General features: G+C 44.7%; 1 protein-coding gene across 2 annotated transcripts in view; it reads left to right on the top strand.

Annotated features, from left to right (window-relative positions):
• LOC140391547 (Krueppel-like factor 12) overlaps positions 1-16,013 on the top strand; it is a 298,301-nt gene extending 282,288 nt beyond the window's left edge. For both annotated transcript variants that reach the window (XM_072476148.1, XM_072476147.1), the window contains one exon: positions 12,452-16,013. In XM_072476148.1, the coding sequence (XP_072332249.1) occupies positions 12,452-12,633 (182 nt within the window). In that variant the 3' untranslated portion in view covers positions 12,634-16,013. The remainder of the gene's footprint in view (positions 1-12,451) is intronic.
• Positions 16,014-17,961: the final 1,948 nt, after the last annotated feature.

Raw genomic sequence — 17,961 nt, 5'->3', positions numbered from 1 at the left:
ATCTTCAAATCAAGTGCTTGATTCAGCTATTTTATGGCTTATTCTGAGATCGGCGTTTTAGTCCATCTCACACAGTGACGGTAAGAATTTCACTTGGGTAAGTTCACGCAGGACGATATAATTGGCCTGAATAGTTCAGCATAGCTGCTGGGTGAAGTCACACCGATCAACTTGTAGGGACAAGATTCAAATCCTTTTTATTTTCTTGGAGCTTAGTTTGTCAGTTTTATGTAAAGCTGATGCAGTTTACTTATTGCAAATAAAGGCTGTGCCCTGACTTGATCTGCCTGTGGCTCTCTCTCTGCCAGATTGTGTCAATGCCTGGAGCTCAGTACCTTTGTATGAATAAGTTCAAACGCAGTTAACCATTTCTTCATTGGCGAAGCTGCACAAAACCTGCAGGTGTTGCCTGGATTTCTGACCTCAGCTGGAACCAAGTTCAAGAAAACCGCTCAGAACCACCCGGACCTCGCAGTTCTTAAAAGTTTCCCCAAGAGGGGATTTTTAATATTGGGGTGGGCTAGTTTTCATTAGGCAGAGAAGGAGCCTACTCGGTCAAATTGAATCTGTTTCCAAAACCCTTTCGGGCAGCTCATTCCAGAGCATGACAACTCCATGAGTAAAAACCGTCCCTCGCCTCGCTCTCCCTTGATCTCTTTGCTACAAAGAATCTAAATAATGCTTGTTTTAATCCATTAACACCCAGTGCACCACATCATCTATAGTCCAGTAATCATTAGCATTTCAAATGCACATTTTTCCGCCCAATGGTTGCACTGATGAGAAAGCTTCGATGACTAAGTCGCACGTATTTTGATAGACGGGTTACTCAATCAATTAAGTAATACTTACAATTGATGAGTGAGCGGATTTACTGTTTTGCTCACTCAAAGTCTACCTGTTTGGACTCTTGTCTTTTTTATTAACCCTTTGTGCGAAGATTATTGTACCATAAGCAAAGGGTCACAGTGAGGTCTTTTCAATTTACGAGGAAGCAGGTTAATGAACACGCCTTGTTCTGTGTTCTGGGCCTCCCTACGCGATCTTATACTTTATAAAATGCTATATTTCACCGTTAGGGAGTAGTCCTTTGTGTTTACATCCTGGAGTAAGGACTGAGCCCACAACCTCCTGGCTCCGAGGCAAGCATCTCAAACTCTCACACCCAGGCCGATGGAGCTGTTTATCACGTCATACAAGTGACGCACAGCAAAACAAGAGAGATCTTCAGCCGTGCCTACAACTGCAACATTTTTAGAGGTTGGCACGGTAGTGGCACTCTTACTGGGAAGATAGAGGGTTCAAGCCCCACTCCTGACCCAAAGCACAAAAATGTGACGTGCGGTGTAATGTGAGGGAGCGCTGCATTACCACATGGCCTTGTCTTCAGATGAAGCATTTAACTCCAGTTTCCAATTTAGCTGGACACTGAAAGGTCACTTGACACTAAAGGAAAGGAGAGCAAGAAATTGTTTGTGTTTTGGCTAATATTCTACGTCACCCACCTCCATCGAAAAGAGATTAACTGCCTGTTTATAGAATAGAATATAGAACAGTACAGGCCCTTCGGCCCACAATGTTGTGCCGACCATTTATCCTAATCCAAGATCAACCTAATTTACACTCTTCAACCTAACCTACACCCCTTCAATTTACTGCTGTCCATGTGCCTGTCCAAGAGTCGCTTAAATGGCCCTAATGACTCTGACTCCACCACCTCTGCTGGCAGTGTATTCCACGCAACCACCACTCTCTGTGTAAAGAACCTACCTCTGACATCTCCCCTATACCTTCCTCCAATCACCTTAAAATTATGTCCCCTCATGACAGTCATTTCCGCCCTGGGGATAAATCTAAACTGCCCTTTACCGTGACAAACTGCCCCAAGGGGTCTTACAGGAGCATAGTTAAACAAAAGCTACATCAGGAAATGTCAGGGCAGGTGACCAAAGGTTTGGCCAGAGATAAGTTTTAATGAGTGTCTCAAAGAAGGATAGAGGGTTAGGGACAGAATCCCAGAGGTTAGAGCCTCGGTATCTGAAGGCCCGATGGAGCAATTAAAATCATGGGCACTCAAGACACCAGAATTGGAGGCTCACAGAGATGTTACAGACGTGAGATAGTTTTGTGATTGCTTCCTAACTATTCACTTTGCGGCAAAGTAATTCATAACAAGACAACCGACTTTGAGGCAACTCTAAGAGATGTGAAAAGACGCTGTATAAACGTGTTCCTTTCTTTGTCAAACCTAATTTATTCTCACTTGGTCGGCACTCTTGTATGGAATCTGCTCAAGGTTAAACCTGGCTGTGTAAATTCTCATTGCAGATGGGTGCGTGTCCCGCAGGACAAGGTTTTTTTAGCATGCTGACAATTGTTGTCTTACTACCCAGGCTTCTGGCAACAAAAGTTTATTTCTATGGAATGTAGGCCTTGAGCTGGTTCCCTAAGCAAGACCAATGAATTGACGTTATAGACCGGCTTCATATCCTGCCCCAGAAATGAAAGGATAGGATTTGGAAACTGATGCCGACATTAACAGGAGGAAACATATTTAGGGTCACTGAAATGCAAAGGATTAAACAGGTTTGTTTCCGTGCCATTGTCTTGTTGCTATAGCCTCTGTTGCTGTGGTGACTTTTCCCCGCTTCACGTTACATTAAATTAAGCAATGCCTTGAACAAATATAATACAACAGAAAACACAAAATGTGACCATGTTTGATATTATTAAAGAAAACCGGCAAGCGAGTCTGTAGGAAACGGCGACTTCTTTGTTTGACAGAGGAAATGCCATTTCTCATTCCCAAGTTCATTTCAGGCTAAAGACCCTCCAGGATGGAACTGTCCAGCCATTCACACGGGCCAGAGCTTCCAGTCCGACCGATGGTGCATCCCTACTACATGGGGTGCATTCAATGGGAAACCTCATTGACAACGGCGGGCCCAGAATATCCCAATGGCGGGCCACCTCTGCTGCTGTGAAACGTACGGCGGGGAGCGGGGAAAATCCCGCCACTAGAGTACGTGAGATGAGATGAGTGAACTCATCAGTATCCAGCCTTGCAGTATAACAGTTTGACACATAAAGGGTTGTGATGAGACTGAATACAATAATGTCCACACAATGATGTAGGAGAACACATGACCTGCACCTAGGGGTCAGTGTAGTGTTGGATAGAGCAGTGTGCAGAAGCAAGCATGGAGACAGCTCCTAGCTTGGACCTTTACTATACCTATCTATATAGCTTTTAATAACATTCACTATTGAACTCCCTGAGACTACGAACGCCTATCAAACTATGCCTAACATCTTACAACAAGTCTTCCGTGGCTGCAGAGATTGATTGGGTCATCAGTTTTGCTTTTCGAATGCCTGATGCCCTCGCAGATTCAGTCACCGTTGTGGGCAGCTCTCACTCCCCATTTGATCCAGAGTGCACTTTCTCCTGTTCAAATCTAATTAAACAACAGCATGGCCCAGAGATCGTAACAACAAACCGTGCCTGTATAGCACATTTAATATGGTAAAGCATAAGACACTTCACAGCAGCATTAACAATCAAAATTCGATACCGGGAGGAGATATCAGGAGAGGTGACCAAAAACTGAGACAAAGAGATAGGTTTTAAGGACCATCTTATAAGGAAAAGTGGGGAAATCTTCAGGGTGGGAATCTCCAGCGTTTAGGACCTAGGCAGCTGAAGGCATGACAGCCAATGGCAGAGCGTGGAAAATCAGGGAACAGCCTTCTACATATAACGGCTACTGCAATGTATGAGATGAATCTTCATTGAACAGGACTGGCATTGAATCATAAACTGATTTATTTATGGCAAAATAGATGAACACTATATAGTTTTCACAATAAATATAACCAATTTCCTGATGCTCCTTCATTATGGAAAACAATCAAGATGTAAGTTACTATCAATATAAACATGCATTCGCCGTTGTGAGTATGACGTGTTTCAGGTTTACATAACCAGCCTCCCACTGATGCACATTAAGCAACCGTGGTTGGCATTTAATTCAATGTTGGTTTGGTATTCTGGATAATCAACGCTGGCTGCCTTGACAGTTAACCCTTTGATGAATTGAATCTAACATTAGATCATAGCATTGCCAGTTTCAAGATTCAAGTTGCATTCGTGCGTAAACTAGATCCCTCCGTTCATGGCAGCAACTCAGAAGTTACTCAGCTTTGCCACGGCAATATATCAGTCTTGAATGTCTGGATGTCAGTTGCAAAACCTCATACATCACAGCTGCGTCTTCCTCTGAAATCCCTCTCCAAATTGCGCAACATGGTATCAGGAGAGTCGGGCACAGGGTGGGTAATGTGTGGTGACGCCCATTGCTGCTTTTTGGCCCCTATCTCATGTTAGCTCTCCCCCCCCCCTCCTCCCCCCCCCCCCCACACCTCTCATCAAAATTGATCCATGCTGCCTGCCGCACATTAAACGAAAGCAAAGGGTGACCCCCAATAAGCCTCCACGTTTTCCCGCTTGCCGTCTCTATCATTCCGAACCCAAGGGCCATCGGCAGAAGGTTAGCAGTGGTCTGCAGGATAATGCGGCAAACTCATCAAGGGGCCTCCCAGCCGATAATTGTATTCAAATGAATGCAGTTGAGGATTTTGCATTTTCCTGCCGGGTCTATGCGGGAAACCCGTCGGGTCAGCTGGGGCGGGGGGCTCGTACTGGGTTTGATGCCCAGCGCGGAATTGATATTTTGAACAGCGCCCGATTCAATGGGCCATTACGAATCGCGTCACTAGCTAATGTACCCAGGGAATTCCCCCCCCTTCCTCCCCCCCATGAATTTATATAATGGTTCAGACATCTGACCTCTATGTGGTCGTAGCCCATTGGTGTCCCAGAAGATATTCCAGAGGATCTCCTGAAGTTCCCCCCAAAAAAGGACTGTACAGGAATTGCCTGGGAAACTTCCATTCAGCATTGGCCCTGCACTGGGAATCATCCCATATTCTGATTTAAATCAGAGACTTTGGATAATTTTGACTCCCTTATCAGAACAATTGCCCATGCTAAGTTAGAAGAATTATAACCACTTCTAACTCTTCGGTAACTATAGTACAGAGACAGCCGTCCCGTCCCCCCCCCCCCCCTCCCCCCACTTTCCCTGAACACCCACTATGGGCAGGATTTACCAAACACCCCGCCGTGTGTTTTTCGCCGGGGGAGGCGGCCCGCCAGCGGGATCTACCGGTCCAGCCGTTGTCAACGGGATTTCCCATTAACAGCACGTCTCGTCGCCAGGGAACCGTGCGCCAGCATGGGATCGGAGATTCCTGCTGCCGTGAGCAGCCAGTAAATCCCGCCCTTCGGGCTGGATTCTCCGTTCCCCGTCACCGCAATCGCGTTCGAGAATCCGTTTTGCCGCCAATATCGGGAGCGGCGCCGGTCTTTGTATTCTCCGCCCCCTGAAAAGCGGCATACTCTAGGGATACGCCGAGCCGAGTAGCTACCACCTCAGGCCATTGCCTGAGGCCCGCCTCGTGCTGCTCCATCCCCGACCGGCCGAATTCCCGACGGCATGGCTTATGTATGCTCACACCTTCCGGAAACCTTGTGTGGCGGCTGCGCTCTCAGTCCGGCGCCGCCACAGTCAGTGGAGGGCCGATCCGCGGGCAGGGAGGGGCTTCATTGGGGGCTGGGGGCACTGTGGGCGGGAAGTCCAGGGCGACGAGCGGCCAAAGGGGAGGGGGGGGCACTACTTTTCCGGTCCGGGTCCGCGGGCTGAGTCCGCCATGAAACACAGCATGCGGCCGCTGAACCGGAAATGCTCAGGGCCGTATCGGCAGCTAGAGCTGCGAGCTCTACGCTGTCTCCCTGCCAGCCCCCAGCAAAACGGTGAATCGGTGGCCGTTTTGCGCCAGTATTCATGGCGTAAAAGACCACTGTTTTCACACCATGTCGACATGGGGTCTTAAGTCTCCAAAACGGAGAATCCAGCCCCTGTATCTCTCAACGACCCTCCTGACCCCTTGCTGCGCCCCCAAATTCATAACTACCTAATCTCCTGACCCATCCTACACCCCTGCACCACCCCCCAGCCCCACCCTGACCCTACTCACTTTTTCTTATACACCTGCTTTCTCCACGACTTCTCAAAGTAGTTTTTAAACGCAGGAACCTTTAAACGTACCTGTTTTACGGCATGTAGTGCCATGAAAAGAGGGCATGGCTTGACATCCCTCGATACTGTTGCTCAGTACTGAGTGGCACAGGAACCTGCTGCCCGGCACATTTCTCACTGGGCCTGGGTCAGAATGCCGGGCGAGGAAGATACAGTTCCTCACTGAGGTAAGTAAAAAGGGACAGAGCAATAGCCCGTTTGGGATTGCCACGCCTCGCAAGTTCTGGCCCAGAATCTGCTCACAAATCTCCCCGGTTGCATAAACTGTGAATGTTTCTCTTCCAACGGCCACCCCACCCCCGTTATTGGTCATTTGTTTTGGCCAACTTGGCTCTCTGGGTGACCCCTCAAGAAATCCTTGAACATTTGGTAGGCTGGTCACGAAGAATTTCCTTGAAAATAATAATAATCCTTATTAGGCTTTCATTAGCACTGCAAGGAAGTTACTGTGAGAAGCCCCTAGTCGTGGGTACATGGAGGGAGAATTCAGAATGTCCAATTCACCTAACAGCACGTCTTTCGGGACATAGAACATAGAACAATACAGCGCAGTACAGGCCCTTCGGCCCACGATGTTGCACCGAAACAAAAGCCATCTAACCTACACTATACCATTATCATCCATATGTTTATCCAATAAACTTTTAAATGCCCTCAATGTTGGCGAGTTCACTACTGTAGCAGGTAGGGCATTCCACGGCCTCACTACTCTTTGCGTAAAGAACCTACCCCTGACCTCTGTCCTATATCTATTACCCCTCAGTTTAAGGCTATGTCCCCTCGTGCTAGCCATTTCCATCCGCGGGAGAAGGCTCTCACTGTCCACCCTATCCAACCCCCTGATCATTTTGTATGCCTCTATTAAGTCTCCTCTTAACCTTCTTCTCTCCAACGAAAACAACCTCAAGTCCATCAGCCTTTCCTCATAAGATTTTCCCTCCATACCAGGCAACATCCTGGTAAATCTCCTCTGCACCCGTTCCAAAGCCTCCACGTCCTTCCTATAATGCGGTGACCAGAACTGTACGCAATACTCCAAATGCGGCCGTACCAGAGTTCTGTACAGCTGCAACATGACCTCCTGACTCCGGAACTCAATCCCTCTACCAATAAAGGCCAACACTCCATAGGCCTTCTTCACCACCCTATCAACCTGGGTGGCAACTTTCAGGGATCTATGTACATGGACACCTAGATCCCTCTGCTCATCCACACTTTCAAGAACTTTTCCATTAGCCACATATTCCACATTCCTGTTTTTCCTTCCAAAGTGAATCACCTCACACTTCTCTACATTAAACTCCATTTGCCACCTCTCAGCCCAGCACTGCAGCTTATCTATATCCCTCTGTAACCTGCTACTTCCTTCCTCACTATCGACAACACCACCGACTTTAGTATCGTCTGCAAATTTACTCACCCACCCTTCTGCGCCTTCCTCTAGGTCATTGATAAAAATGACAAACAGCAACGGCCCCAGAACAGATCCTTGTGGTACTCCACTTGTGACAGAACTCCATTCTGAACATTTCCCTTGTGGGAGGAAACCGGAGCACCCGGAGGAAACCCACGCAGACACGGGGAGAACGTGCAGCCTCCGCACAGACAGTGACCCAAGCCGGGAATCGAACCTGGGACCCTGGCGCTGTGAAGCAACAGTGCTAACCAGTGTACCACCGTGCCGCCCTGATAATAACATTAGAAAAGATTTCTCCTGAGTCAGGGTTGCAGCAAGAGTTATCAATTTCCTCAATTGGCAGAAAGGACAGGTCCCAGAGCAGTTCATGACCTTCTAGGAACAGGGAAGAAAAAGAAAAATGCTGACTCAAAGCAACTTTCATTTTCCTTAAATAAAACCGTGCCTTCTACAATCTGAAACGTTCCCTTATACATCACATAGAATTTACAGCACAGATATGGGCTGTTCAGCCCAGTTGATCTGTGCTTGAATTGATGCTCCACATGAACCTCCTCCCAACCTACTTCATTCCACCCTATCGATCGATGTTTCCATTCCTTTCCCCCTCATGTATCTATCCACTTCCCCATTAAATGTGACTGGGACCAATTTCTAAGTGATTTGCCACTTGCTACCTGCACACTTATCCTCTCCAAAGGTAGCAAATACCACTTTCTGATTCATACTAATAATAAGTAAATTTATCCAGAGGGGTTATAATTATGTAGCGGCGTGTCGCAGGATGAAACAATCAAGTGTTTAATTGACACTCTGCTTTAAGATGTCGCAATAACAAAATTACTGGGTTCTCAAGTTTTTTTTTGATCGCGACCTACACTTTTCCCCCTTCAAGGAGGAACACCTCGTAACACAGAAATGTATTTTTGGAGTAGGGGATCCAGGAAGTGAAGCTATGGGGACATAGCACCAGACTAAGATGTTTTAGAGCAAAAAGCTTTCAAATACAAGATGGGCCATTTTGATCTGCAAACATTTCCTCCTGGTCTGTTTCTTGCAAATCCACAAATGCTTTGACAAGGCAGATAAGCTCTATGACTGTCTCCACATCTTGTTTGACCTGCAAATCAAATTCCCTTCTTGCAAGCCCTCTCTTAACTCTTTCCCTTACTCCAGCAATCTCCTCCAGTTTGGAGCATAAATACAAGACGTTGTGAGTCTTACACTCAACAGTTGGACAATAACCACATTGCTCTATTTTGCCAATGTCATTAGTTAAACAAAAACTCATCATGTGAAGCAGAATAGAACAATTTTATCACACCAGGCACGTCTCAATGAATTGATCCAGTTTCTGCTTGAAGGTTCCGATGTGGACTGTGCTCTTCTTGAACCTTCTGCAACCATTTGGTTTTTCAAAAACATGCTTTAAAATAATGAAGTACTGCATAATGGCTACATTACAGTATATATTTTATGACCATTGTGACTTTTTATGAATCTGAATACTCACTGACAGAAGTTAGGTTTGAAATATTGCAAAGTGACATAAAGAAAAAGCACACCAGGTACAAGGAAATAATTTAAGTGCAGTGATTATCTTTACAATCAAAGGTCTAGAAATGTGAGCCTTGAATTTGTGAAAGTTCTCAGGCGGACAGCTATCAACTCACGATCTCCAGGAGATAAGAAGCTACTGATCCGAAGGGTCATTTGGAACTACGACATCCAGCTATCTAATTGATATCAAAATTGGTTGTTCACAGAGCAGGTCAGGACTTGCTGTAAGACCTGCTCCCTTCAATTACAAAATACTTGAACGTGAAACTCCCTCATCTTGCATCCCTCTGCAGCCCGGGCATAATAGCACTGACTTTGGATCCAGGCTGCATGGTATTGAAACCCTCGCTCATGAAAAATGGCATTTGCCCAGCTTGCCCAATTTGTCCTGCTTATTGCACCATTAAATTGAAGATATTGACTCTTTTTCAAGGTTAGTTCACCCTTCCTCAATCACCGCTAGGTCCACTGACTCTGCTGCTGGATCAAGATTCTTTTAATGATCACCCTGTGCTGTGATGCAGCCCTTTCTAAGCTGAACAGTTGATTTTTCTCCCTCTCTGTGCCTCCATATCTTCTATAGAGTGCCTTTGGAGATTTTCACTGTGTGATAAATGGGTAATGTGCTTTTAAGATCATGCATGTAATGTCCCTTTAAGACCGGGCTTGGAACCCTGGGGGACTCCACCTCCAAGGGGCCGGATATAAGGTGACGTCCTGTGGGCGGCACTCAGTGAACACTCATCTCTCTGGCGGGCGAAGTTCTCTGTGAAATGAAATGAAATGAAAATTGCTTATTGTCACAAGTAGGTTTCAAATTAAGTTACTGTGAAAAGCCCCTAGTCGCCACATTCCGGCGCCTGTTCGGGGAGGCTGTTACGGGAATCAAACCATGCTGCTGGCCTGCCTTGGTCTGCTTTCAACGCCAGTGATTTAGCCCTGTGCTAAACAGCCCCTAGGTTTATTAAAACATTCATTTTACGAGTACACTCTCTCGTGTCATGATTGAAGGTATATCACACTGTCTTACCGAAGTCGTCAGTTTTGACGCCTTACAGGTCAGACTTGCAAACATCGATAAAGTTGGTTGTCAGAGGTATGGCGGTCCCTCACAGCTGCTGCCATGTTGTATGGTTGGTTGTGACTGGTTCAGGAATGATTGCAGAGACTTGGTATATCTGAGCTATAACTGGTTTATTGGATGAACAGAACTGCGTGCAGATATACATGACTCACTGGTACTTAGCCTAAGGCTTTGTCCCTCTCCACTCTTGGTCATGTGTGTCTCACAACATGGGGGCGGTACTGTTCCTGCAGCTTCATACATTAACCCTTTCAACCCCAAACATCCTAATACTACAGTAAACCTTGTTGGGATATCCAAGAGTGAAAAGCATTGAAGAGATATCAGTGCTGATCAATTGACTCGTTAATTAATTAATTTACGTGTGCCAAACTGAATCAGTGGCGAGCAGGAATGAGGAAGAGATAAACTAGTGCCAGGGTCCCGGGTTCGATTCGCAACTTGAGTCACCGTCTGTGCGGAGTCTTCACATTCTCCCCGTGTCTGCATGGGTTTCCTCCGGTTGCTCCGGTTTCCTCCCACAAGTCCCGAAAGACGTGCTTGTTGGGCGAATTGGACATTCTGAATTCTCCCTCTGTGTACCCAAACAGGCGCCATAGTGTGGCGAGTAGCGGCTTTTCACAGTAACTTCATAGCAGTGTTCATGTAAGCCTACTTGTGACAATATAAATAATAAAGGACTCAATCGGAATTCCCAATGACAGTGACGGGAGCAAAGAATCCGGCCACCAGCGAATGGCAGGCCGCTTCCTGCTGGTTTGTTGTGTTCTAGGTGTAACATAAGTGGCTTCCTTGTGGTGCACTTGACAAGGAAGGTTCAGACGTGGTGATAACTTCAACACGTTTATTAAACTATTTACACTTCTATTACTTGGGTTCGACACTACTGCTAATCCTACTACAGCTACCCAGACTGACTAACCAGTTGCTGCAATCCACGTGGTGGACACTCACTGACTGTCTCCACTGGAAAGAGGCCGATCATGTGTGTGGTGTCCTTTATATATGGGTTGGTGTAATGCCCTCCTGTGGTCGTGTCACCTCTGTGTGTATCATGAATGTCCATTGGTCGTGTCCCATCTAACTGATCTATTGGTTGAGTGTGTGTGTGTGATGTCTCTGGTGCTTCCTCTAGTGTCTAGCTAGCCTACATGTATTTACATTAACCCCCCGTGTGCCTACAGTGATGCACATCACCACACCCGCCACCGAGAAGCACGCGGCTGGGAGGCCGGGAATCCCGCTGCTATATTCTGGACTAAGAATTGTAGCAGCATTTGGTGATAAATTAGTTTGCAACCCTTTTGAAAATGAAACATGATTGTTTTCAATCGAAACTGTAATCGGACAGCATCGATTGAAGATAATTGACAGAAGAGTCGGAAGGGGAAGATATTTTATTATTTGAAACACAACAACTTGTTATCCTCTGGGAGACCTGTCTGAAAGAGCGGTGGAAGAAAATTAAATCACGTTTGATTTGATCAGATTTTATAGTGATGTTCAGAATCATGAGGTGTCTGGATAGTGTCGATAGGGACAAACTGTCCCCATTGGTGGAAGGATCAAGAATCAGTGGGCACAGATTTTAGGTGATTGGCAAAAGAGCCAATCTTGACATGAGCGGCAATTTCTTTGCATAGCTAGTGGTTAGGATCTGGAACGCACTGACCGAGAGTGTGGTGGGGTTTGATTCAATCAAGGCTTTCAAAAGAGAATTGGGTCATTGCCTGAAGAGGAAAGATTTGCAGGGCTATGGGGAGAAGGTGGAGGAGTGAAACGAGGCGAATTGCTTTTACAGAGAGCCAGCATAGACAGGATGGCCAAATGGCATCTTTGTGTGCTGTCACCATTCTATAATTCTACGATTTCAGTAGCATTCAATCGGGAATTTGATAAATACTTGGAAGAATGTAGAAGCTATGGGGAAACAATAGGGGAGCAGGACTGATTTTAAAGCTCTTTGAAAGAGCTGGCACACTCATGATGGTCCGAATACCCTTCCTTCTGTGAGTTTCTTTCTCTGATATATTCTGATAATGATTTTGATATTAGAATTACTGGATTGTTTTTTTACTTTGCAGTGGTTTGGTCTTCACCAGTGACAAGAGGATGTTGTTCAATTGAACTGTGTGTTGTTAAAAATTGCTTCCACCTCGCTAGACATAAACGTTCCAGAAAGGTGTTGCCATTAATTTTAATCTGCCTCTTTTTATTGCTTACGTTTAGGTGAGAAACCTTACAAATGCACATGGGAAGGCTGTACGTGGAAATTTGCTCGTTCGGATGAACTCACGAGGCACTACCGCAAGCACACGGGAGTAAAACCCTTCAAGTGTGCAGACTGTGACCGCAGTTTCTCACGCTCTGATCATCTGGCGCTGCATCGCCGAAGACACATGCTGGTTTGAAAGTGTTTTGAAGAACCGTGGAGCACCAGAGCAGGATCTCTTCCAAATCCCTCCCCTGAATTCAGCTGGGCTGAATTATCAAGAGTATTGATGGAGGAGACATCTCCAATCGTCCAAAAGGAGAAAAAGGATAAAGAACACTCTAATCTTTCCCACTACTGACAGTCAAAACCAGCTGTCGGTGATTTAGCAATTATATTGTTTCAGTATGGCCTGTGTTCTTCTCCAAAGCTATTCATAATGAGTTGGTGCATTTTTTTTTTTAAATAGTTCTCATTTTAAATCAATTTGTCTTTACTACAATTCCTCAGCTACTGGATGAAGCTATAGCAATGGGGGCGGTATTTAGGGGTGAGTGTTAGTTCAGAACTTAGTTTAACCCATCATTTCTAGTTCCACTTTTTCCCGTACTAGTTCAGAAAGCTCTGCCTTGTACAGACCTCAAAGCAGCAAGGGAGGATATTTTCCTTGCCCTAAAAAGTCGGTGCATGGAGGATAACATGGTCCGTACCTGATGAAGTGAATTGTACGTCAGTGCCAGTGTCTTGGATCACGATGGACACGTCGCTGTTCTGCAACAGAATCAATCAAAACCCCTCCCTTTGTTGAAGAAGTACTTGAGCTGCAGTGATCTCTCCTGGCTCACAGAAATAAACTGGGGGTGGGGTGGGGGAATGGGGTGGCAACAGAGATGCAGTACAGCTTTGGTAATTTGTTGTACACCGCAGTACGCTATAACTTGGTGCTTACGCTTTTCCAGAGATCCTGCAACCTGCATGACTGCACTCACCGGGAATTGTGCATTTCTCACTGTAGCCACATTAGTCCAGTTTTTCTTTCCGATAAGTTATGTAGGGGTTTATCACATAGTGTCAAAGAAGAATGTGAACAAACTATGTGCACATTAGGAATGTGTTTTTTTTTGTGGGACGATGGGTTATTGGTTCTGTTAGAAGCCTATGGGTCTATTCTAGTTTTTAATCACATTCGATGGACTATCATAAATACCTGAAACCTTATTTTGTTTCAATCGTAATTCCATCAGAAAATAGCATCTGGTAGAATGATCACGTGAAAATGGAGCTAACATACTGGCCCAATATTATTCAAAAGCAAATTCAATATTAAGTGCAGTGTTTCACAGGCCTCCAATAATAACAGTCTGGGTAGAATATAGCGGGATGCTTGTTCTACGTGTAGAATCCAAGTCTTTCTATTTGTTCGACTTTGGTTAATGCTGTGGTGTGATGATCTACTGCCAGGTTATCGGTCACGACTGTGGCATTCGAACCGCACAGAATTGTGCATTTCCCCATCTATTGGCTGCCGGCACCGTCCACCGGAACACACAATACTCAGCACGAATTGCAAGGTGAAAATGGGAAGAGGTTCTGCTGATGATAGACAGCGGTGACGGGGAGAAAATGAGAATTTCATTCGTTAGCTGAAGATTACCAGTGAAGGATTTTCTACCACTTCTCCAGAGCTTCAGTCATTACTAAGAGTTTTTATATTGCGATGTATTATTGTACAGAATAGAAGTGCATGAATTAGATTCCTTTTTACTTAACAGGGAAACAGCCAACAATAATTTGTTAGTTAAGTAAGAGCTAAGGTCTATTTTGCTGGGTTTCAGTGAATGATAATGTCCCTTGAGTAGAATAGGCTTCTTTAAGCAATCACTGTCTTAATTACAGGCACAGTTAAACTCTTTCACCTCGCTGTTGGGGGAAACCATACGAGTTTTCTATGAATATTTATCCATATTTTCTTGACTGGTTCAAAACTACTTCTTCAAAGTCATATGTACAGTAGATGACAGTTCATTCCACTCATCTGCTTGAAGACAGCAATATTTGTAGGGGGGAAAAAAAATCAAAAACACAAAAGACTGATAAACACAGCGCAGAGCTGTACTTATCGGTATTTGAAGCCTGCCAGTAGCATCTTCTAACCCGATAAATGTGACGTTTTATCACATGAAGAAGAAAGAAAGGGAAAGTCGGAGGTTTCTTTCTTCTGATATGCTGATTTCTACTTGTCTTCTCGTCGAGGCAACATGCTTGTACAAATGTGAAATTGGAATACTAATAGTGCCGAGTTCATTCTTGTGTTGCACAAATTGTCAATAACGTTGAAAGTATTAAACCCCCTCCCACCCCCACCCCCTCACAGGGCAGTATTCTTCGAGGAGTAAACTGTTGGCCTTCGTAGAACCTGACTTCAGAACAGACGGAGTCATTCGCTGTAACATCTTTATTCTCTCTCTCTCTCCCCAAACTCCACAGGTTGCCTCAATGGCAGCCGATCTTGCGAAACTGTGAAAATACCCATTCTGCGTAATTTCGTAATGTACCTTAATTAAACTGCAAGCGTTTTATGAAACATGGGCCAACCTCACAATCTGAACTTACTAACAAAACATTTTGTACAGAGAAAAAAAAGATCTATGAAGGCCAAGGTTGGACGCTGCGGCTTAACGTCCAGGAGATGGAAGTACGATTTCTTGAAGATGGATACTGCCCTTAAAAGTTACCAGCTCCTTTTGAAAGGCACAAAGACACAACGTCTTGCACTTTGAATTAGCCTCAGTTAAGAAGAGAAAAAAAAGATTTATACAGGGATTATCATCCGAGCTCTCAAAAACCATTCTGATATTTTACTGTACTAGTTAGCACATCTATTTTAAATATAATGTATTATATGTGAAAGTTCAAAGTATTTTGAGAGTCATAGTTTTACATAGACTGTAAATAGCTTTGGGGGGAAAACTAAATTGGAAGGCTGTTCTCACTTTTAGTTCTAAGGTGTACCCAGTGAATTTTGCAAATAAATGATACAAATTGGCTGATTTATGAAAGGACTTGCATAAATCCTGCAATAGTTTTTAAACCCCAGTGGTTTCTTCTTTAGGAGTGGACCCCATTTTATGAATCTTCTGAAGAAGATTTCCCTTTTCTCGGTCTTTGTACACTATTTAGTTCAGGCAATAAGTATGTGACACGTTTATTAACATTTATGTAAGTGTTGTTCTTGTATTTATGTACAATGTATGTATTGTAAATATATCCAGAGCTTTTCATCTTACTGTAAAATGATGGTATCACCCAGAAACGTAAAGGGAGTCCCTGTAATGAAATCCTGTGCGAGGACGTTCTGTTTCGCCCCCGTCTGAAAGACTAAAATGAACAAGTGTTTAGTTTTCCATGTGTCCCGAAAATTCTCCGTCAGTGCTTTGCGTTTCTGTATTCAACTTTCATATGAGCTGAGCTGTGAATTGAAGAAATATAGTACACATCCTTAAACGTATGCATTTGTAATTACCTGAAATATGAATGGAGGCATGAAGGTTAAATAAAGTTGCTTTTGTATGTAACAAATCCAATTAACTCTTAGGAGTGTCAGAGCAAACAGCAGGAATGTTGGAAGATTTGTGTTCCTTTTCCTGTATTCCTTCATGGGATATGGACATCGTTGGCAATGTCAGCATTTGGTGCCCTTATTGCCCTTGATTGAGTGGTTAGCTCGGCCATATTTCAAGGGACGGGTAACAGTCAATCACATTGCCGACAGTCTGGAGCCACAGGTAGGCCAGACTGAGTAAAGATGGCAGATTCCCAGGGGCGGCACAGTGGTTAGCACTGCTGCCTCACGGCGCCAAGGACCCACGTTCGATCCCGGCCCCGGGTCACTGTCTGTGTGGAGTTTTCACATTCTCCTCATGTCTGCATGGGTCTCACCCCACAATCCAAAGATGTGCCTGGTGGGTGAATTGGCCACGCTAAATTGCCCCTTAATTAGAAAAAAAGTAATTGGGTACTGTAAAGAATTTTTAAAAAGAATGGCAGATTCTCTTCCCTAGAGGACGTTGGTGAATCAAGTGGGTTTTTACAATCATCAGTGTTCACCATTACTGAGATAACTTTATTCCATTCCAATTCCTATTCTCTTCCCGCATCCATTGGTGCACTAACGCAGACTTTTATCTAATTCCCAGAATAGGTTGCTAGTCTGTTGCCAGGGGCTTATGGCTGGAAGGGCGCAACTCTACATCAAGTGTGGCTGACCCTGGGTCTCTCCCGCTCTTACCACCAGCCATTGACGTGTTCGGAAGGATTTGCAGGTTGACGCACAACCTGTTTGGCCGCGTTGTGAATGCATCTCGGCTATCTTTATATTCCAAATTTATTGATTGTATTTAAATTTCACCAACTGGTAGAGCATTAGACTGGGTCTTTGGATTACGTACCCAATGCAAGATTAAATACACATATCAGAAGCACAAATGTGCAACTAGCAAATTCTAATTAACTTAAACTTTTTTTTAATATTCATCCTTCCTTTGGAGAATAGTAAATGTGCCATCTGCTCTTTGTGTTCCAGCGAAGGATAAGTTGCTAACGGTGTATTGTATTCTTTCTATAATAGGGGAGAGGTTTAAATAATGTTGAAGTTCCAAACATTTGGATATTCCAGAAGGGGAGTTAACACAAATGGTAACAATGATTCAGAGTACATCGTGCATCTAAGAGATATATTGTTTTAAAACATTCTGCTTCATATTGAACATCCTTGTTATCTACAGTATTTTTTCTACATCTTTGGGGTATCATAGTTGGTGTCTACATCATAATGGTGATCTGCACAGAGAAAAGCTCAGATCAATGTAATCAGGTTCTGCTAATGTATGTAAATCAATAATTTATATTTGTATTGCACCTTTAACATAGGGCAGGGTTTGATTGCCCTTCCCGCCAGCGAGATTTTCCAGTCACCTGTAGCCTGGGATCCAGTGTCGATACCGGCAACAGCCACCACCTCCACAGTGGTGCTATCATTCAATAAAGCTTATGACATCTGATTGGCTGGCAGCTCTTGGTGGGCTGGTCCTATGTCCCCCTACTGGGTCCTTGATCCTAGGGAATGCTGGCCTGTGAAGCGCCTGAGTGGCACAAGACTTCCCTAAATGAGGCAATGTGGGGTTCATGCCAACTCCCCTGCCAGCAATCAAGACCCCTGTTAAACTCACAAGATTCCGCCTATTAATCCTGTTTCTCTTCGCAGCAGCTGCCTGCCCTGTCGAGTATTTCCAACATTTTCGGTTTTTATTGCAGTGACCTGTGGTACAAAGGAACAAGGAAAAAGATGGACAATGTAAGACTAGAGCAGCCTAGATATGCAGTGCAGAAAAACATTTCTCCCAGACCTTTTAACCTGGAGACATAGGCTGGAGTAAATTTGATTTCAGCACAGAAGGCAATTAGATATAATTTATCGCATGGAAGCAGGCCATTTCGCCCAACTGGGCCATGCCCCACACAAGCTTCC

The sequence above is a fragment of the Scyliorhinus torazame genome, chromosome 15, assembly GCF_047496885.1.
Source record: "Scyliorhinus torazame isolate Kashiwa2021f chromosome 15, sScyTor2.1, whole genome shotgun sequence".
Lineage (NCBI taxonomy): Eukaryota > Metazoa > Chordata > Chondrichthyes > Carcharhiniformes > Scyliorhinidae > Scyliorhinus > Scyliorhinus torazame.
The sequence above is the reverse complement of the archived record's forward strand: the minus strand, read 5'-3'. Positions and strand labels throughout refer to the sequence as shown.